At 39.0% G+C, this 22,078-nt stretch overlaps 1 protein-coding gene across 1 annotated transcript in view; it reads right to left on the reverse strand.

Moving 5' to 3' along the window:
- Positions 1 to 2,927: 2,927 nt before the first annotated feature.
- The window catches only part of NEXMIF (neurite extension and migration factor), a 200,279-nt gene continuing 181,128 nt past the window's right edge, over positions 2,928 to 22,078 (reverse strand). The window contains exons 2-4 of the mRNA XM_017516020.2: positions 15,539 to 15,664; positions 10,178 to 14,552; positions 2,928 to 9,591 (exon numbers count right to left, since the gene is read on the reverse strand). Coding sequence (XP_017371509.1) covers positions 9,498 to 9,591; positions 10,178 to 14,552; positions 15,539 to 15,617 — 4,548 coding nt within the window. The 5' untranslated portion in view covers positions 15,618 to 15,664 and the 3' untranslated portion in view covers positions 2,928 to 9,497. The remainder of the gene's footprint in view (positions 9,592 to 10,177; positions 14,553 to 15,538; positions 15,665 to 22,078) is intronic.

Consider the following 22,078-nt stretch of genomic DNA (forward strand, 5'->3'; position numbering starts at 1 on the left):
CCCAGGCAATCTGGATTAATAATGTGTAGATTTAACCAGTTTACTCAGCTACTGATAATAAATTAACTCTAATAATAAATGTTTAACTTAATGATTCTTCTAATTTTATCTTTAACATGTTGTCTTTCTCCGAATGAAGATCAATGGCTTTTTGAGCCACTAGTTTACTAATTTTCTTAGATGAACACCTAATAAAAGGAGAAATATTTGGGGAAGGGAGGTGGGGTTATTTCTAAGGAATCAAAGTAAGAACTATTAGTTAAACACTTCACATCTACTAAACAATTGTTAAGTATGACCTGACTGCTCGCCTGGGGCCAAGGCTTTAATACTAGGTTTGTTGTTATTGTTGTTGGCGGTGATTAGAGGGTCTGGGATATAGGGAGATTAACGTAATTGGTCCCAAATCTCATAGCTAGTAAGTGATGGGTCTAAGCTTACTTTCAACTCTGATTACAAAATAAGGAGAAGAACAGAAGGTGAGATATTGGCTACTGGCATTTTGTAACATTGGTCCCTCCATAACAATGGACAGAGGTTCTTTTCTTCTAAGGTACTTAAGGACAGCAAATCATTAGTTATTTTATATGTGATTATTTATCATAAATTGGCCACTGTGTGTTTTTAAACTATTAAATTATACCTGTCTGTTTTGTCTATGAGCTCCTAGAGGGAAACACATGTGCTTTATATTTCAATTCAATTTATAAACAATTCTTTGTTTCCCTAGCATCTAGCATAATACCTGACACAGAGTCAACTAAGTCAACTAATTATTGAATAATGGCTATAAATAATAATATTGATCATATTTTTGACATGGTATAGTTAATATGGTTACAGTAGGAAATGAATTTTGAGTTACATACATGGGATTGTGATAAGACATAAAGGGCTTTGCCAGCTCTGGTGAAAGTCTTTGAAGATTATCAGCTGTGCAATATTGAGGAAGTTTACTGCACCTCTCTTTGTCTCAATTTTCTTATATGTAAAATACAAAAGATGCATCCTTTGCAGAGTTGTTGTGAGAAATTATAATTCAGGTAAAGTAGCTGGCACGTAGTAGACAATAAATAAATGAGTTATCATCTTGGGTCAGTGAAGAGGAGATAGACTAAGAGATTCCATTATGATGTAGGAAAGATGTTTCCGGGAATTCATGCCCCTAATATAGCAGTTTTTACTTTGTGACTTCCCCAAAATTCTATGTAAAATTCTGAATATGTTTGTTTTTCTGGGGAGAAGACCCACTGATTTAATTCATTTCTTAAAGTGGTATGTGGCCTAAATGTTTAATAACTATAGCGCCAATTACTTTTAAGTAGAAACATATATTAAAACAGTGCCATAATCACCCTCCCCAAAATTAGGTCCATCAAAAGCTCAAATCCAAGACAGATCAAATGTCTTTAGACAAAGGATTTACCATCTTCCCTCTAAACTCTGGTATATCGCAACTTTTGCCAGGGAAGAACAGAAAAGGAAACCACAGGGAAAAGAATGGAACCGCCCCCTTACCCCAACCCAACTACTAGTTTAGTGCAAGAAGAAACTTTATCTAAGGCCATGTTCACCAGAATATACCTGTGAATCCTGCATAGAGTGAAGAATATGCATTTGGAATCTCTGTCACATGTGAAACTTCTAGAAACTGGGAGAAATGAAGACTCAGAGCAATAAATAGGCCTGATCATAGGGGCTTTAACTGCTTTGTCCCTCATTCTCCATCCTTTCCCACCCCATTAGCCCTGAAATTCAAAACCTCCTTTACTTTTTAAATTAATGAGTTGGGGTTTGGTTTCAATGTCTGATGGTCCATGGTGAAGTGAAAAAGACAATACAGTGCATATTAAAGACTGATTGTCTTTTGGTTTTAAATGATCTGTGATTTGACAATAAATAGTTTTGTTTTTAAATACTCCCCACTGAGCACAATAAAAAGTTGGCTACTCTAAAGACTTTCCTTTCCATTTTTCTCATTAAAAATTTTCCAGTTCCTGCCTGGGCAACGTAGTGAAACACTGTCTCTACAAAAAATACAAAAATTAGTCAGGTGTGGTGGTGCACACCTGTAGTTCCAGCTCCTTGGGAGGCTGAGATGGGAGGATCACTTGAGCTGGGAGGTGTAGGTTGCAGTGAGCCAAGATTGTGCCACTGCACTCTAGTCTAGGGAGCAGAGTGAGACACTGGCTAAAAAAAAAAAAAAAAAAAAATTCCAGGTGTGAAATCCAAGTTCGAAAATCACTGAATTAGGGCAATATTGCAATAGTCCAGGTGAAATACCATGAAAGCTTGAATTGAGGCAGTGGCAATGGTGATAGAAAGGCAGGAGAATTGAGAGTGACCAGTTGGATATGAGGTTGGAAGAGGCATGAGTTGCTGGCTTGGATGGATGGCAGCATCATCCACTGAGCTAGGGCACACCCAGAGGGTAAAGAGCTAGAACAAACTCAGACTTGAATAAATGTCTGAGGACGTTGCAGAATGTCAAACTAGAGACAGCCAGCCTACAAATGAAAACGTAAGCCAGGAACATGGGGGAGATTTGTGGACATCTAGGTGGTAGCTGAAGTGGCAGAAGTGGATGAGGTTATCTAGTGAGAAGAGAGACATTTCCTCATGCACGTTTTCCAATTTCTTTGAGTAGTGGTGTTCAAAACCAAGAAAGTGACTATTGGCTCATGTTTTCCTCAACAGCCTTGCTACAGTTAGCCAGAACTTCAGGTTCTGACGGGTGACTCAAATGGTTTGGGCAGTTGAAAACAAAGATCAATTTTTCTAGACATAACAAATATTTTGAAATACTGGGTACTGTAGGGACTGAGTTTGGAAAAGTCCTGAATAAAGGAAACAAGGTCCATGAGTGAGTGGTAAGTGACATGATGTAGGAACTGTAGGGAATTATGGAAAATCTGACATCTTTTGGGTACCAGGCAAATCAGCATTTATTACTTTCAATAAACAGCTTTAACATTTTGAGAGGACTGCATCTCTGCAGATTCCATCTGGATCACAAAACAAAGACACAATTTGTTTTAAGGTCTTTGAAGACTGGAACACTAGAAGATGATTCCTCAATTTGAGGGGCAAAAGAATCCCCTACACAAAACTCTAGCCCAGTGCTTCTCAAACTTCAACATGCACACAAAACACCTAGGGATCTTGTTAAAATTCAGATTCTCATTCAGCAATACTGGCGTAGGGCTTGGAATTTAGCATTCCTAACAAGTTCCCAGATGATGGTAATGCTGCTGGTCTATTCAAAGTGTTACTCAAAGTATTATTAGAACCTTCTATGGCAATTTGACATTGATGAGTGGACTTGTCTCCAACAGGGTACCAACTTTTTGCAATTCGTTTATTTCCCCTTGTTATGTTTGTCTTGAAATGTAATTTTGCATATTAAATCTAATACATTTGGGCTTTTATTCTGCATATCTTTTATTCCATTTAACTTTCTTAGAAATTCATTTTTATTGTGTTTTACAATAGTATTGGTCTGTGATGGATTGCAAAAACTATTGGTCCCTCGCCACAGATAGTTTGAGAAACACTGCTCTAGATGATAAAGAACGTTTTATTTGGGACACAGATGTAATTATAAATGGTTTGATTTCTATTACATATGATTCTAAAGCAGTATTTTAAACTTTTCTTTTATTTATTTCATAAACAATAACAAAACTCAGCTAGGTAACATTATGACAGTTTCACCGTACATTCAGTCACAAATATTTGAAACCTTCGCAACAAGAACAACAAAACCAGAAGTGTTACAAGAATAATTTACAAGAAAATCTATAAAACAGCAAGAAGCTCACAAATGTTCATTTTCTTTTGCACAAGATCACTACACTCTTTCACAACATGTTTCGTGTTACAAAATTTTCAACAAAAGTGTATTTTTTTCTTTGTATTGTGGTTTCTAAAACCAGAAACTTTGAAGTAAATATCCTTTTATTAGCACCTAGTGGTGCAGAAAAAGGAAAACTCTCACATACAGACACTTCACAGCACTTTTCTAAGAAAAATATACACTTACAAAATATGTTACAAATTGGCACACTTAAAAATATACAAGATTTTGTAGGCGTCTTAAGAGTGATCCTTAAGCTTTATACTTCAATTGACTCTACAGGTTATTTATAAAGCTTAACTCTAAAAGAAAAAAAGGCAAATAATTTCCTAACATTTTTAAGTTGCAGTGTCATATGTCAAACAGAAACTTAGGTTACATTCATAAAAAGGGCCTCTAATGTTTTTGTTTTAAATTTTCTTAAATGTTTAAGGGGCTTGGGGAAGAAGAAAAAAATGGGATTAATCGTTTTCTTTAGCACCATAAATCAGCAACTTACTAAAGAGGTGCATTCAATTCTATGGAAACTAAGGACTAGTACATTCAAAACTCTGTAGGCAGCAAACTCCAGTCAGTGCTACAGGTATCCCAGTAGAGCATCTTAAGATTTCTACCCTCTTCACTGGGAGTGAAAAACAAAAGGCCTCTTCTAGTTTTCATTCTAAGCCTTTTTTTTGTGCTGTAAATAACCACCAGTCATCTCTCAAAGAGGCAGAATGGTTTCAATATCTCTTTTCTTCTTTTTGAAATGGGATGTCATTCTGAGACTCAGAAACCTCTGAGCTTGTTAGATGGACAGACATCCTTTCCGTCTTATGTGTATGAGTGTTTCTTCAGTGTCTTTGGTATCAATTTACCCAGATACTGATTTTGAAACCCTCATTCACACCCTAAACTTTGTACTAAACCTCTATCTTTTACATCGTCCTTCTCCAATGTCTTACCTCTTAGTTACGATTCTGAAACCAAGAGTACATCTCAAGTATCATGTAGCTGCAATGGGAGATCTGCTTCACGACTGTAGCTAGTGTTTAATGCTGAGTAAAAAATGTGCCTTAAAGGGTAGCCTGAGTACTGTCATCAAAATAATCACATGCTGGTTGAGGACCCTCAAGCTGATGACAGTGTTTCCCAAGTTAAACAGCCCAACTAAAATTTTTTTCTCCCTTATTTGAGTCTTTGAGAAACCTTTACAAAATCCCTGGACTACAATGTGTTGACAGGATTCCTGTGTGTTACTAAAAGTTTGATTTTGGTACTAAATCTTCCAAATATAACTACAGGCATAGTAAATTTTATGATTAGAAAACAAACCAACCTCACATTAGTTTTATTTTATAAAAAGAACATGTTTCTTTAGTGATGGGCAGTCATTAAAAAAAAAAATCCCTAAATGAAAATGGGAACTCCTTAAATTAGATAATTTCTCAATAATAAAGGAGAAAACAATCATTTCTATTTCTAGCAATAGTTAGGACTAGCTAGTGTTCCATGCTCCTCTTCAGCATAGAAACTTAGCTCTCTTCAATTCTTGGAACTGTTCTGAGAGCATCTGTAAGCTGAAGACATGTTGGATCTACATCACACTGGTCCAGCTTGTTAATAGCAAGCATGGCTAAAAGGTCCTTGGATATGGTTTTTCTCCTTTAGGCAGTAAATACTATTAAAACCTAAACTAAAACAGAAACTCACTAGAACTGCAAAACCTCACATAAAAGGACTTAGGATGCTTGCTAGAGTTGTTTATAGCTTTTGAAGCATCCTTTTGCTCCCCTTCCTTGCTCCCTCACACACGCAGATGCTTCCCAGCAAGGAAAAAATTCAGAGAAGGTGAAAGTTGTCACAAAAGCCCACCTAGCACCAAGGACTTCAGTGAGATGGCTGAAGAAGTGATGGTCAAAGTAACGCAGGAGGTTTGAACACATTAGGAAATGGTAAGGCCTTGACACATAGTTGCACAGAGTAATAAGAAGTCAGAAGGGAAAGCTGGGAGGAAGCAGCATACGTGAAGAAGCTGGTATAAGAGACCCTGGAGAGGCAGAGAGGATGATCACTGGTTCAAGCCAGTTATCACAGCCCAAACATGACCCCCAAAGTCTCAATACCCTGCTCCATATAGTATAGCACCTAACCAGGGCAGGAGATGAGACCTATTCTTACAGATCTTCAGGGAAAAGGAGTTTCTAAGTTTCCTCATTCATGTGATATAATGTATACATGTGTGGATGAATGTGTGTTTAAAATTATATTTGAGGGATGAAATACCACCTATTGGGTACAATGTACACTGTTTGGGAAATGGGTACACTAAAAGCCCAGATTTGACCACTAAGAAATATATCCACGTAACACAACTGCCTTTGTACTCTAACCCATACAAATAAAAAATTAATTAAACAATTAGATTTGAAAATAGCCAAAGCAATTAAAGGCAGTTAAGAATGAGAAGGTTTCCCTCCGAACTTCCAAAGAAAGCAGCCTGACTAAGGTTGTTGAGCCCTGACAATTTTGGACAGGTGGGATATAAGACCATAAAAGAAAAATTCTAAGAATTTTCTTAAAAATTCCTAGAATTTCTTGGTCCTAAGAAAAGACCAAGGTCTGAGATTAAGTAAGAAGAATAAGGGAGATTACTATTTCCAGGAAAGTAAAGATTAAATAGGACTCTCTTAGAGAGGCAATACTAGGAAACAGCTTCTCAGAGAGGAGAGGTTAGAAGGGAGTAGTAATCAGGAATTTCAGAGCAAGGATAATATATATTTCTGACTTGAGATATCAGTGATAGGGCAAAACACTATTTTTATACTAGACTAAGGCAGCTGGTTATGACAGGAAGAAAAAAAACTGTGAGAGCAGAGACAGGATCAACAAAATGCTAAATGATGAACATCTGAGAACACAATGTACTGAGAGGGATATTAAATGCAATTAAGAGAATAAACATCTTCTGCCTTGGCCTGTTGCTCATTTCTCAAACTCTGTTTCTTGTTATGTTTCAGTACAAAGTGACTGGTTATGCGTCACTAATTTATATGTTCAAAACATATAATACACTGCAGGCCAATTAAAAAGGTGCTTTAAAATAACAATTCTCTTTGGAGAAAGGGATGAACTATGCCCTAGAATTGGCCCTTAATGGGCTCCATAGAAGCAACTGAAAGAGTTTCCATTCCAAAGGACTTATGGTAGCAAGTTCTCACAAGGAAATTGTTTCCAACAGTTTCAGGCTGTCATTCTACCCCACTCACACCCCATTCTCCAAAGCTGAACTGATACTGAAAAAAAACTGGGACAACTGCTCCCATATTTATTTTTATAAAAACACATTGTATTAATGGAAACTTTATTTTTTCATTAATTGCCACCTTTTGATTACATAGAAAGCACTCCACTCCTCTAAGCCAGCAGGCGACTTTGAGGTCTAAAGTCTTGGGGATCACAATACAGGCAGAGTTGGTGATTCCAAGCCAAAACTCAGCTGCAAAACAGAAAAACAAAAACAAAAACAAAACAAATACCAGTTCCTAGGGACTGGCCATAGCATTTAGTACAGCTAGCTATCAGAGCAGAGAAATAGAAGAAGGTTTTTCAGTTTGGTTATTTTCCTTTTAGATGGTAGCTATAGGGCAGGAGACATGTTTCATCTGGTGCCTTTCCACTAAGTAATTTTCCAGGGCTCACTGCACATGGAGCATCAAAGCCTAGGAATGGGCCTCAACAAGCCTCACAGAATGCTCCTCAGCCACTCATCCCCACAGACACAAGAGACTGACACTGGGAACACACACGATCAAGAACACAGGCTTGTTCATTTTAAGATCCAGCTGTAAGGAGTAGAGCAGGCTGGTGAAAGGAATCATGGACCGGGAAGTGTATATGCTTATATACATGGCAGGTTTCCTTCCATTTCTCTCTGACTACTTTCAAATGTTGCTTCTCTGTTTATGAGTACATTTAGGTGGCATTGACTAGGTAGGTTCATATTTTGCTTAAAATTTTCCTTTTGAAACATCTTCCCTTTTTTGTTAAATCCCCTTTTTCCCTTCCCACTTATTCTCCACCCTCCCACCCCAGCCTATATATTCACAAGTTAATAGGTTAGTAACAATATTAATAAGAATAGTAACAACGACAACAACTAACAATATTAATAATAATAATCCCCTATATCTGTATAGCACTTTATGATCTACAAAGCGCTTTCACATCCATTATCTCATCTGTGCCATAATGCATCAGTCATGATGCATAGGCCTTCAATTGTGCAAAGAAAAGAGATCAAGTGTTAGAAGTCAGCTGGTGAATAAAGGGGAAGAAAAATTAGTAGTGAGGAATGTTAGAGATGTGAATGTTTTTTTAAAAGTATGGGGAGGACTAAATTAAAAATGTGATTTAAAAATTTGTACTAAAAATTGAGATTTAAATTTAGTGTGTGGCATCAAATACCGGTTGTCCACAGACTAAGTATATAAGGCCAAAATCAGTTGTTGCCACAAATTGTTCACCTTATCTGATAATAAATGTACTTTACTCATAGGAAGGAAAATTTGGTTGAACTGGGATGCCTTAACATTTTCTTTAAATGACATTGGCATTGCAAGATTAAACACTGAAAGAACACTAAAGCCATGATATGAGTGCACTTTTGACAAAACTGGAATAAAACATTTAGGAAACTATTTAAATAAAAGCATTCTATATACTTCATTTATCATTAGTGTTGATTTTATAGCTATTTTTATAATTTATCCCAGACTATTATAAAATATATAAAACTGAGATATAAAGTATCAGCTATATAACTTTGCACTTTAAATAATTTTCAGCTACAGCTTTTGCTTTTAGAAAACAAACTTTCAAACAGCTGTTTTGTTTCCTTGTAAAAGGTTCTGTAAATGCATATACTTGGGTCCCTGATGGACTTAGCTGTTGTGGCCTTCAGACTTTTCCAACATTTTTAACCCTTAGACAATGGAACAAACAAATCTTTATTGTGCCTTGTTTAGCTATTCATGTTTCCACACAGGACAGTAGAGTTTAAAACTTTAAAAGAATGTATGTGTGTGTATGTGTGCACATACATATATATATATACACACACACACACATATATATACATATACATATATATGTTTGGGTGTGTATATATCCATTTAAAAATTATTAATGAGCTTTAAACTATGGGTGAATCTGTGAGATGAGGTAAGAAAATTTGGCACATTTCAAACAGTATCTTTTACATTTTGGTAAATTGTGTAACACAACATATTTTTCCACCATGATCTACAGGTGCTATCCACATAAGTGGGGGTTGTTAATAGCAAGAATCACTGGAATGTTTCTAGTAAATTAACAGGGACAAGTTCCCCAAACACAACCAAATGTTGATATAGAAATAAAAATATATACAGTACAGTCACTTGTTTGTAGTTTGGCACAATGTTTTCCATTTTTTCCTTATGAGTAAATAGTGCATAAACTACTTGTGCAACTGTATGACTTTTTAAGTCTTTTACATAGAACATCAGATTAAAGTTTGCTCCAAAGACGTATTCTCACAATTTGAAATTCTTTTCTTTAAGCACTTACATATTAACATACATACCACAAGGTATATTTTGAAAGAAATAAAACACAAACATCAAATATCTTTCTGGAAAATGCGAGTCTCTTCTTCAAAGACAGGTAAAAACCAAAAGGTTGTTTCTGCTTTTAGGACATTGTAGTTAGAATCCCTGCAGAAAAATCAAACAATTTATGCCATCTTAGTTAGTTTATGTCCCACAAAGGGATCATATAAGCTAAATTTGTTAACATCATACTAGATGCCGTATGATGTAGAAAAGATACAAATAGCACGGGGCACTAGAAAGCCCTCCGGATTGCCACATGTCCAGATTTTGTTTTCCAACTAATGCTCTTTTTGTTTAAGTGATCTTGGCTTTTTGTCTACATGATTTTTAAATTCTATTTTCCAAAATCTGTCTTACTGCAAAGACTTTCACTTCCAAAAATCATTCAAGAGCATATTTTAGTTCTGTTTTCTTAATATGTAATAACTAGTGATGAATAGCAGAAGAAAAAATAGCTTTGTTAGAGCTTATCCCTAGCCAAGCCACAGCAAAATTGCCCAATCTTTTGGGTGGCTTAAAGGTATAGGGATTTTCATGCACTTTAAAATTTTCTTTTTAATTTTAAAAAGAAGGGAATGGGACAGTTTCTTTCATGCAAATTTTTGCTTTTAAGAGGGAAAAAATGAGGGACTGCAGGCTTAGTAGGTAGTAAAGGTGCATCATCTCAGCCATATTGGTGCAGTATTACCTCAGTTTTTCAAAAGAAGCTGTCCCAGACTCATCCTTGTGGACCTGCTCTCGCTCCATGTGCTTTCCCTTACATTTCTCATCTCTCAGGGCCTTGGAACTGGATTTGTGACGATACAACTTTTTGTGTGTCGGTCCGTTATTGCCTAAAGTGCTCATGTTACTATATTTTTTATCAAAGAAGGTAGAGCGAGAGTCCTCGTTATAACCAGGCATGTTTGCACGGTCAGGATCACCTGTTGCTGCTTTCCCATTGCTTTTGCTGACACCCTTGATTGACCTGTGATTTTTAGTGGCTCCTGGTGACCCACTGTTGATCTTTTTCTTAGGCTCCTGTGGTGTCCCAGCCAATATTTTGAGGGTTTTTAATTTTAGACTATTGGACTCAGGGGAGTAGAATATGTTGGGATCCCCATGGTGCTCCATGGGTTCCCAAAGGGGCTCTATGGAGGCCATCATGAATCTCTGCACATCTGCCATACCAGAGGCAATGTTGGATAAGATATAGGAAGGCTCCTGAAATTCCCGTTGGTCATCATCCAGAAGGCTGTTGGTGTTGATGCCCATGCTCATTTCACTCCAGCCTGGGCTGCTTTCCTTCCCCAAGGCCCAATCTCCACAAAGTCCCTTTTGACTTGGCATCTTCATAGAGGCCATAGGGCCATCATGCTGGATACATTCAGCCAATGTCTTCCCAGTGGAGCATATGCTGTTGGTTTGGCCTCCTCCACGGCCAATGCCAATTTGCATTTTCTCTCCATTGATGGCAGCCATATATTTCCCTTTCTTTGTGGACTTAGGTACCTGGCGGGAGTTTTTTCCAGGTGGCTTTTCAATCCCCTTGTTGCCTTTGAGGGACTTTTTCCTGGTGTTTTTCTGAGAAGAGCTTTGGTTCATAGCCCCATTCTTGCTGGGTGAACTTTTCTTTCTTGATTTTGACACTTTGTTGTTGGTACTAGTTTGACCAGATGGATCATTAAATGGTGACAGGCAAGGGTTTTTTTGGAGCAGGCTGACAGAATCCTCATCATTGAACATATGGAACTGAAACTGGTGGTTATTTAAAGTAAATCCATCCTCCATTTGGACCTGCCGTGAAAGGGTACCACAGTCCCACTTGATTTTTTCCACATTGTCCAATGGTCCTGGGACACCCTCTTGGAACCCCTTCAGTGTTCCTAGTGTCTTGATACTCTCACATCTGGTAATTTGAGGGGAAAGACTAGGGGTGTCCGGTGGGGACATCTCTGAAAGGGAAGAGTGGCGGAATTTGTCAGGGGTGAAGTTGGATATATCCAGGAGGTCAGTGGACTCCTTTAGTGGTGCTATCTCATCAATGCTCTGCTGGATCACCAGCTTAGGGCTGCAATGGGCCAGGAAATCATCAGTGATATCATCATCGCCATCCTTTTCACAGGACTTCAAGCTTAAGGAGCAATAATTACTTGAGCTGACAGAGAGTGGGGCCATTGAATCAAAGCTAAAGAGCCGACCATCATCCATACTGACTGGCCCCTGCTGGAAAGGAAAGCAGATATCTCCATTATTAAAGTGACATAATTGGTAAGAGTCATCAGATGGGATGTGAGTGTCTTGTACAGAGTCATACAGGACCTTGTTGCAACTACTGCCACCACTATTGAGGCAGATTGGATTGTATGTTGTAGGTGTGAGGTTATTTTCCACGGAGACTACTTGGGAGTCTCCAAATTCACCGGATTGGGTTGGAGCTATCTCCCTTGAGACTTCAGCCATGAATTCCTGGGTGCCAGAAGTAGTTTTGTTGGGCCATACATTTCCATAGTTGCTTGATTCCATTTTAAAGTTATGAGATGATTGCTGCAGCTCAGAATCAGAGGATGAGGTGAGCACACAATCCTGGGTAGGCTGGAGAGGTACAAATGATTTTTCGGTTTGAGTGAGGCTGCCTTCATTTTGGTCTGGAGAATGGTGGCTGAAGTATGAGATACTAGTGTTATTTGACAAATCAGAGGCATCTAACAATGTCTGAAGATACCCTCCAGGGATAACAGGTATATTAGTGGTAACATTAGCAGATGATAAAGGCATTTCAGAAGAGCAGGTCGTTGGTAGAAAAGTAGAATTCTTAGTAACCTTTCCCTCATGAAATTCAGAGAGATGGGAACTGTTTGAGATCCCAGTAATAACTTCATCCTTTAAATTGGCCTTAGAGGATTGGTCTTCCAAGAGAGGGCTCATTTGAACAATTGGCTTGCTTTCTTGTCCAGCAGCTTTGACTTTCTTAGATTTTAACCTAGCTTCACTTTTAAATTTGATTTTGTTGAGCACTTTCCTCTCTGACCCCTTGAACTCTGTGTCTTGGACTTTGACTTTCACTGAGTCAGGACCTGTGATATCATTTAAATGTGATCCATTTGCAAAGCTAGGGGAAGCCAGAGTTGCTGACTTCAGTGTACCTTTTAAGCCTCCATCTTCTTTACGATTGTTAGCTTGCCTCTGATCATTGCATAATGAAACCTGTTTACTACTTGCTGAAATTTCAATGGATGGGATTCTTTGAATCCTGTGCCTATTGCCAAGTTTAGATTTTCGTTTGCGAGCAGGTGGCAGAAATGACACCTCAAAGCTACCTGGTTCAAAGCTTTGCTTTTGGGAAAAATGTGTCTTGATGGAGTCCGTGTTGGTGTTTCTCTGCTTCTTCTTCTTTTGCCAGAAGCCTTTCAAGGGTGCCAGCTTGGCATATTTGTTGAGCTGACTCTCACTTAAATTCACTGTTGTCTCACTGGCATCCACCTTACCCAACTTCACCAGCATGTTCTTCTCACCTTTAAAGCGATTAATGATGATATATTTGATGATAACAGGGGGCTCCTTACGGGTTACTTTTCTTCTCTTTTTGGGACACCATTCATCATCATCTTCCTCTTTGGAACCAACTGGCAGCCATTCCTTCCTCTCATTTACTTTTTCACCCTCTAGTGAGTCAACATCATATAGATAATCTTCACTGTATCTGACTTTTCTCTTGGCTCGCAGCCCGTAGTTTTGCTGGGAGGAGGAGCTGCCAGAGTTAGTGTCCCGAGCCATATAGCGACTACAGTCCTTGATCTCACCCATAGCATCATATGAGACCTCAATGAAGGAACTATCATCACTGAAATTCCCTGATGTCTCCAAGGAATTGGCAAGATGGCCCTGCTTTGGATTCTTAAGTTGCTCTACTTCAGTCCCACTGCATGGTTTATTTAAGGCAGATTTTTCTCCATTATCCTTCCCATCTTTCTTCTCTACACCTTTGTCTTCCTGTCCTTCCTCTTTACCTTTCTTCTTGTCCAAGTTTTTATCTTCCTCCCCCAAGATGATGCTTACATCAGGCACCTTGAATTGGGAAAAATCACTGCTCTGCTTCAGGGCCCCACTCTTGGACTCTCGCTTGGGGCAAGTAGTAAAGACGCTGGGGAAAAAGTTGAATTGGGCATCTTCCTGCATCAAAAGAGTAGTCTTGTCTCGAACGTTGTCCTGAAAGGACTCATATCGAATTTTCAGGGAGCAGACATCACTGCCTAGTGTTGATTCATCATCATCAAACATGTAGTTATCTACATCTTCTTCAGAGAATAGGTTGACAGACAGCTCATTCTTGGAACAGAGGTCAAGCAGTTCAATCTTACTTTCACTAATGAAAGTCTCAAAGTAACCCCAATCCTGATTGGAATTTGCAAGCAAAGCTTCTTCTGTATTGCACTTGTCTAACAGTAATGCCTCATAATAGCTTTTCTGAGCTGGATCCTCCAAGTCGATGTCAGGTTTCTCAGTTTCTCGTCTGTCTCCTACCCTTGATTTATGTAGGGGGAAGCCTAGGAGCTGGTCTGAGAGCAGCTGCTCTCCATATTTCATATTTTCTCCAGCATTAATACACTGAATCCCTATATCAGAGACTGCACATGTTTCATAATCCCTGTTTAGATCACCAACTTTCAGACTGATCCCTGGCTCAGGATCTACTGCATCCTTGGATTCCATGAAACAGCCTAAGCAAGTCCGACTTGGCTGCATGAGGCAGTCCCCATTCAGAGCTGACATGCCTGCAGGCTCCATTATGGCAAATGGAGTTTTCTCACACTCATTGGGAAGTGACCATGTGTTCAGGCCTTTTGCAATGCCAGATGTGAGGGAGATGGCATTCACAGAAGCACTATTAGCAGCATGCTCGGGTGCTTCGATCAGGCCCAAAGGAGAGGGCGGGCTCTGCATACAGGGCTTCTTAGAGGGTAGAGGCAGGAGACCTCTGGGATACATCACAGTTTCCTTTTGTGCCACCGGTATAGGCTGGATAGGTGCAGCAGCTTCTAGAGCTGCAAATGATTTCATTGCCACATCTTGGTCCTCTGAGTCTAGAGAAAAGGCAAAGAAATGACAGGAATAAAATTAAGTGTCTTAGACAACATTAAGTCTCTTTCGCTTGATGAGTTTGGTACTTGATCTTATTATATAAGCTAACCCTTCACATCTCCAGCTTTACAAATAAAAACTACAATGTTAAAGAACAATCCTGATTTTATATTGAACATTCATGCAAGTGAAAAATAATAATTATTTAGGCCGAAATTCTTCCTCAGAGAAATACAGAGCTCTCCTCAGAAATGAGAAAAGAACTGGACTGCATGATCAATTGGAAAGTCAAGGCTTTCAAGGAGAAAATGCTCAGATGGCACATTAATCGTTTTGAGCTATGAGGCTCAGGCCTGTCCTTTAGATCCATGTTCTGGAAGCTCCTAGTGACTCTAGAAGTTCTTTTTTTCTTTTTTTGAGGCTGAGTCTCACTTTATTGCCAAGGCTAGAGAGCAGTGGTGCGATTTTGGCTCATTGCAATCTCTGCCTCCTGGGTTCAAGCAATTCTCATGCTTAAGCATCCCGAGTATCTGGGATTACAGGTGCCTGCCACCACACTCGGCTAATTTTTTATATTTTTGGTAGAGATGGGGTTTCACCACGTTGGCCAGTCTGGTCTCAAACTCCTGACCTCAAATGATCTGCCCACTTCAGTCTCCCAAAATGCTGGGATTACAGGTGTAAGCCACTGTGCCCAGCCACTCTAGAAGTTCTCAGCCTCACATCAGAGCAGATTTCTAATTCACTAGGAATTTTGAGAAACTTCATCTGACGGATATGATTTGGGAGGGTAAAGAGGTCAGATTCAATGCCTCTTAGAGACTCTTATAGCCCAGTAAGATATTTGGCTGAATAAAGTTTACAATTAACATTCATTTCAGAGGCATCCTGGACTCAACCTGTCCCAACTTTGTGGGCATTAAAAATCCATAGTAATAACAGAGGACTACCAGGAGAGATATTATATACTATAATTAAATTCCCTTACCATTTTCTTTGACCCCGTTAATCAGAGTGTTTTCTCCGTTGGCTGAGGCAACAATAGCCTTATCTTGTTGGTTATCCATGAATGTAACCTCTTATTGTTTCATTCCAAGTCCAAATGCTGTCCAACCTGCATATTTCAAATATATAATATCAGTCATTAAATTTGTTTTATTTTTTGTTTTATAGGTTATTTCAGCTAGAGGAGTCTTAAAAGGCTCACTGGGATTTACCTGTTTCCAGGCTGACTTCATCACTGCTATTGTTTTTGTTTCACAATTTATACCTACCATATAAAGTCTATTTGGAAACTCACACTTCATTCATACATCCTAGATCCTTCCATTGCCTCTGGACTACCATACTATTCAAAACTGAAATCTGAGGAAGCACACAAACTTATCCCTTCCTCCAAATAGTAACACATTTAACCTAATCATGGTTGCCTGATTAAGAAGGATACAAAGCACAGACTAACCTGAGATAAGGTGTGTTTGTATGTGTGTGTTTGTGTGTGGCAATTAACTTTATTTTTATTTGCCTCATTTCTATTTCAAATGATCCGATGCTCTTGAAAAACAAGGCAATTCATACATATACACACACATACATCATATTCAGATTTTCTCTTTCTGTGCCTTACAATTTGACTACTAAGAGTGAAGGAGGTAGAGAATTTCTTGGTTTCTCAACTTTCAGGACTTTAACTTGAACACGGACAAGTATTCCTCCAAACCCACAGCCAGATTTTTTAAAAATGTGATTACAAAGAAGATTAGATTTTCTGAAAAGGCCCTAGCATGGTCTGACATTTTTAGGGCATAGTACCTATATCTATCTATAGCTCCTCAGCTCCTGCCCACCTACCTGAGTGGTATTTACATGGAAAATGATAGGCAATGAGAAGGGGATATCTGTCACATGTCACTACAACATCCAGCCTGCCCCCTGTCCCTAGACCTTCTCCCTATAGTCATTATCCTAATGCATGCATATACTATAAAAAGTAGGTCCAGCATTGAGAAACAAGAAGCCATAACAGTTTCACATTATTCAATCTATAAGATATTTTAGTCATCTGGGCTTATTTCCTTATCTATAAAATATGAAGACTGTATTAGGCAGTCTCTCAGTTTTAAAAATGTTAGATGACTCTGGGTTTCCCCTAACACTTATGTATTAGAATTGCCACATTTTCTTCTCATTTTATATGAGATCTGATTTGATGCATAGACAATACACCATGGGTGCCAGGGAAAAGAGAAAAAGTATGTTTACTTGTATTTACACAGAAAAGGGATAGAGAGTTTTAAAAGATGGAGAGGAGTGGATAGCAATGCTCAAGTCCCCATCCTTTGTCAAGAAGGGCTTATTTGTAGTAGAACTGAATGAACAGATTGGATAGCTGCCTCTGCTTCAAAGAGGACCCTATGAGTGAGATGGAATCATACTGCCATCATGGATTACTCTGTGCATTTTTGTTTTGGAGTTCAGTAGAACTTCAGGTATCATTTACCCCTCTTTTTCCCCTTCACTAAGTCCATCTTGGCAGGAACTTGATAAGTGGTAAATTACCTTTAGATTTCAATAATCTAATGTCTTCTTATCCCTTATGTCTATAGTTAACTACAAGCAAGTCCATTTTTATCACTAGGAAGACCAAGATATGGAAAGAGAGACTATGACAGCCAACGTTGTAAAACAATATAATGATAGATCTATGAAAAAACCTCAAGTCTCCTGACCAAGGGACCAGGTGTTTTTTCTTAAAACACAAAATGCCATCTCCATAACTCTTGCCATTTCCAACCCCTGACTAAAACAGGGCTAGAGAAATGCAAGTTTCCACATGTTACTGATTTGTACTTCTATACCTTTTCAAGTAGAAAAATAAAGAACAGCTGCCAAATATAAACATTGGTTATTAGTAAAAATTAATGTATCATGAAATATATGTAGGAACAATACGCTTAGGTATCAACAATTATCTAATCTTTTTTTTTTTTTTTTTGAGATAGAGTCTCTCTCCATCACCCAGGTGGAGGAAGGCAGTGGCATCTCCAGAGTTCAAGCAATTCTTGTGTCTCAACCTCCCAAGTAATTAGAATTAATGGGTGTGCACCCCCACGCCCAGCTAATTTTTGTATCTTCAGTAGAGATGGGGTTTCACCATGTTTGCCAGGCTGGTCTTGAACTTCTGACCTCAAGTCATCCACCTACCTCAGCCTCCCAAAGTGCTGGATCACAGGCATGAGCCACCATGTCTGGCCAATTTTCTAATCTTTTCAGATAGGACGAGAACACTACATCAGGGGACATATTAGTGCCACTGTAACTTTACTCTGGGATATTACTTCTCCAAGAAAATAAATTTCCTCTAATGGAAAAATCTGGCCAAGCACCCAGGATTTATGACTCTGAAGTAAAAGGAATCTTATAGGGCTGAGAATAGAGAGGAGATATACTTTGGCAAGAGAAAAAGAAGAGGTAGAGTGGGGGCATGGGAGCTTGGATGTATAATTAATTACCTCATACATGTGGTTATATTAGGTTCCCATTTTATTGGAAAGGGGAAAACTGAGTATCACAGATATTAACTTAGTGATTATCGATAATTTGGGCCTTTGTTCTCCAGAATTAGTAGGCTAGAACCTGAGCAGACAATCCTTTAGTGCTTTCCTATAACTTTTCAAATCTCAGCTATAAACAGGACAACTAAAGCTACATATTTTCCTACATATCTATTTACTAATTCCTTGGCTCTTTATAAAAGTAATTTTGTGGAGGAATTATGATTTCTTACAGTTACAATAAAAACAACTCTGGGCTTGCTTTAGCTTTCCCCCACTGATCAACATTTTAGGACAATAGATTAGGTGGGGTTTTAACATCTATTTTGAGCTAAAATTGATTAACACTTTTGGAAGAATGTACAACAAATTGCTTTGCTGATCACAGTAAATTACACAGTGTAATGGCATTAAAATAACATTAGCATGGAGATAGTATTTTGAAGCAAAGAAATGCTCCATTAAACTGGAAAAGCAATCTCTCCTATTTGCCCTCCTCCTCAGTTGGGCCTGAGAAAGGCTCATAGATCCTGTCCCAATAGGCTGCTATACTCTTTCCCAGAGGCCTTGAAGTCTCAGGTCTCAGAATCTAGATGACCCACACCAGCATTTGTGTTGAGGCTGTCCCTGGCTTTTCCCAACTGGGGAAAAAAATCAAGGCAAGAAAGTAAGTCATGTTTTTGCCTATGGGCGTGGGGCAATATAGCCTTTGGAGTTTGATTAGAGCCAATCTCTGGGATGCCAGTTTAAATCAATTCATCAAAAATATTAGTACAACCTGTGATCATGGTACTGTATCAGGTACAGCATAGAAAAGACAGATAAATGAAGCTAGATCTCTGTTCTCAAGATGCTCAGAGTCTAGAGGGGAAAAGCAAGCTATAGACAAATTGTAAGTATAATACATTGAAAGGCAGAAAGTTTCTATGGGGATCTAAAATAGAGGAAAATTATTCCAATTATAGAGAAGAGGGAGATTTGGGAAAGCTTCACTAAAAGCAGCAACATTAAGGTGGACCTTGAAGGATGACCTTCTGGAGGTGAATATGGGGAAGTTCAGTAGAGAGAAAAGTGTTCCAGGCAGAAGGACCTTCATAAAATGCTACAAGTCTCCCTCCTACACCAGTCTATCTTCTAAACAACTGCTATAGAATCATAGCAAGTTGACAAGTTACCTTAAAACTTTCTGTTTCGTTTTGCAAAATATTCTCCTGAATCAATTCTCACCTTCTCCAGTTGTATCCTCTTTTCATTTTGTTCACTTCTCCCTATGCTCCTAAATATTCTAATGCTCTCTGCTCCCTTAATATTATACCACTTGTTTTTGCTTCTGGGTGTCTTGCACTTGATATTCTCTTTGTTTGGAATGCCTGTCCCCTTTTCCCATTCCTTCCCTTCCTCCCTTTCCCAACCTCCATTCACCTTTCTGTCCTCTTCCCTACTCAGTTTTTCCTTGACACAGTCCTTGACTCCCTACTCCAAACAAAATTAGTCTCTGTCATTCTCTGTATTCTCAAATACTTTAACCTCCTCTGTGTTAATCATGTTATACAAGTTTCACTACTTTGTATCTGATACTCCCCAAAGACTAAGCACCAACACCCTCAACACCGTAGGGCCTAACTCACATAGTGCTTATAACATGGTATGTACTTCGTAAAAATTGGTTAAACAATGATGTTGAATGGTAGAAAAAGATGGGAGATAATTTAGGGAATATTAAGTGTTTGGCTGAAATAGGTACAAACAAGAAATTATAGTGGAAAGATAAACCGAAGTATACTGTGGAGGCCAATTAAATTGTAATTCAGGAAGATGCTGAAGGGTTTTGAGTAGTGAAGAATATTAGGACCAGTGAAAGTAGGAGAGACAGAGGGTAGGGAGATAGGAAAAATATTCAGGTGTGAGATGTCAAAAAGATTAGAATTCAGGAGGAGGAAATAGGAATGGATAGGAGATGTTAGACATAAGCAGAACTGCATAAGTGTGCTGTACAGACCTGGAAGATGATTTAGATGTGACAGGTAAGGATGCAGTAGTCAGAATATAGAGAGAAGAGAGAGATCAAAAAGTTAATAGATTATTGTGAAGGAAGAATGGGTGGTTGGAGTCCAGACCAGAGTAGCCTCAGATATATTGGTGTCAGGATACTCTTGCGAATAAAGGAAGGCCAATATGAAGACCAACTGTCAGGTGTAACATGTGTAATGAAGCTGAGCAGGACCTTAGCTGTCACACTGGAAAGAAAGCAACTGACCAGCAAACTGTTACAGCTGGGGAATCTACAGGTTGGGTTAGGGACTGTAATGAAGCAAGGAGATGGTACTGCTATAGGAAATAGAACCACAGACAGTTTTCCAAGCTAGCCCAGCTAGCTCTATGTAGTCTGATTCTTCTCAGTATAGCTATAGTCAGTATAATGGATGGCAGAATCAGCAACAGTACAGGGAGCACATTCTGACCCATAATTCTGCTTGGCTAATTCTATTTTCTGATACCACCAGGATTTTAAGACCCTAAGCTAGAATTACGGAGGTATGATGATGTTAAGTAGAGAAAATATGCTTAAATGAGCAACAATACAAGTTTTTAAAATATTAAGGGTGAGAAAGACATCAAAAAGATATTACCACAGCTACACTCTAAAGTATTCGATATATTTCTTAAACATAAGACCTAACTCCATAACAACCCTAGAAGAAAACCTATGCAATACCATTCAGGACATAGGCATGGGCAAGGACTTCATGACTAAAACACCAAAAGCAATGGCAACAAAAGTCAAACTTGATAAATGGGATCTAAGTAAACTAAAGAGCTTGTGCACAGCAAAAGAAACTACCATTAGAGTGAACTGGCAACAAACAGAATGGGAAAATTTTTTTGCAATTTACCCATGTCACAAAGGGCTAATATCCATAATCTACAAGGAACTTAAATTTACAACAACAAAAAAAACAACTCCATCAAAAAGTGGGCAAAGGATAGGAACAAACACTTCTTAAAAGAAGACATTTGTGCAGCAAACAAACAAACATATGAAAAAAAGCTCAACATCACTGGTCATTAGAGAAATGCAAATCAAAACCACATTGAGGAAGATGGCTGAATAGGAAAAGCTCTGGAGTGCACTTCCCAGCAAGAACAATGCAGAGTGTGAGTGCCAACTGCATTTCCAAACAAATTTTCACTGCCCACAGACCAGGAGATTCCCGGGTCGAAAAGTGCCACCAGTTTTCAGCATGGTGGTCTCAGCTGGCGCTGGGTTGGCAACACACAGAAACTCACACAATCTGGGCAGCCATTTCAACTGGCGCCTGGAATGCCTGGGACACAGAGCCACCCATTCAACTGAAAGGGAGGGTGCAGAGACAGGGAGCAAGGTGATCTGGCTTGCTGGGTACCACCCCCACAAAACAAGCAATCTAAAATGCTCTGAATTGAGAATTTCACAGCATGTGCAGCTGGACCCAGGATGGTCCAGCTCAGTGGCAGGAAGGGCGACCACCACTACAGAGGCAGTCCTCCACTACCAACACAGTTCACACAGCAACTGGGCAGAGCCTGTGGCAGCTCAGCAACACCTCTGCTGGCAGACTGTGACTAGACTACTCTGTGCGGGGCCGGGCAGGGCATCTATGAAAAAAGGCAGCAGCACAACAGGAACTTATAAATAAAGCTGACTTTCCTAGGACAGAGGACCTGGGAAAAGAGGCGGTTATGAGTTCTGCGGCAGCAGACTTAAACGTACTTGCCCAGCAGCTCTGAATGAACAACGGAGTTCACAGCTCAGCACTTGAGCTCCTATAAAGGACAGACTGTCTCCTCAAGCAGCTCTCTGACCCCTGTATATCCAAAGAGTCACCTCATAAAGGAGAGCTCAGACTGACATCTAGTGAGTATCCTTCTGATACAAAGATAGCAGAAGAAGAAACTGGCAGCAACCCTTACTGTTCTGCAGCTGCTGCAGGTGA

The sequence above is a fragment of the Cebus imitator genome, unplaced genomic scaffold (genome assembly GCF_001604975.1).
Source record: "Cebus imitator isolate Cc_AM_T3 unplaced genomic scaffold, Cebus_imitator-1.0 Scaffold570, whole genome shotgun sequence".
Taxonomy (NCBI): domain Eukaryota; kingdom Metazoa; phylum Chordata; class Mammalia; order Primates; family Cebidae; genus Cebus; species Cebus imitator.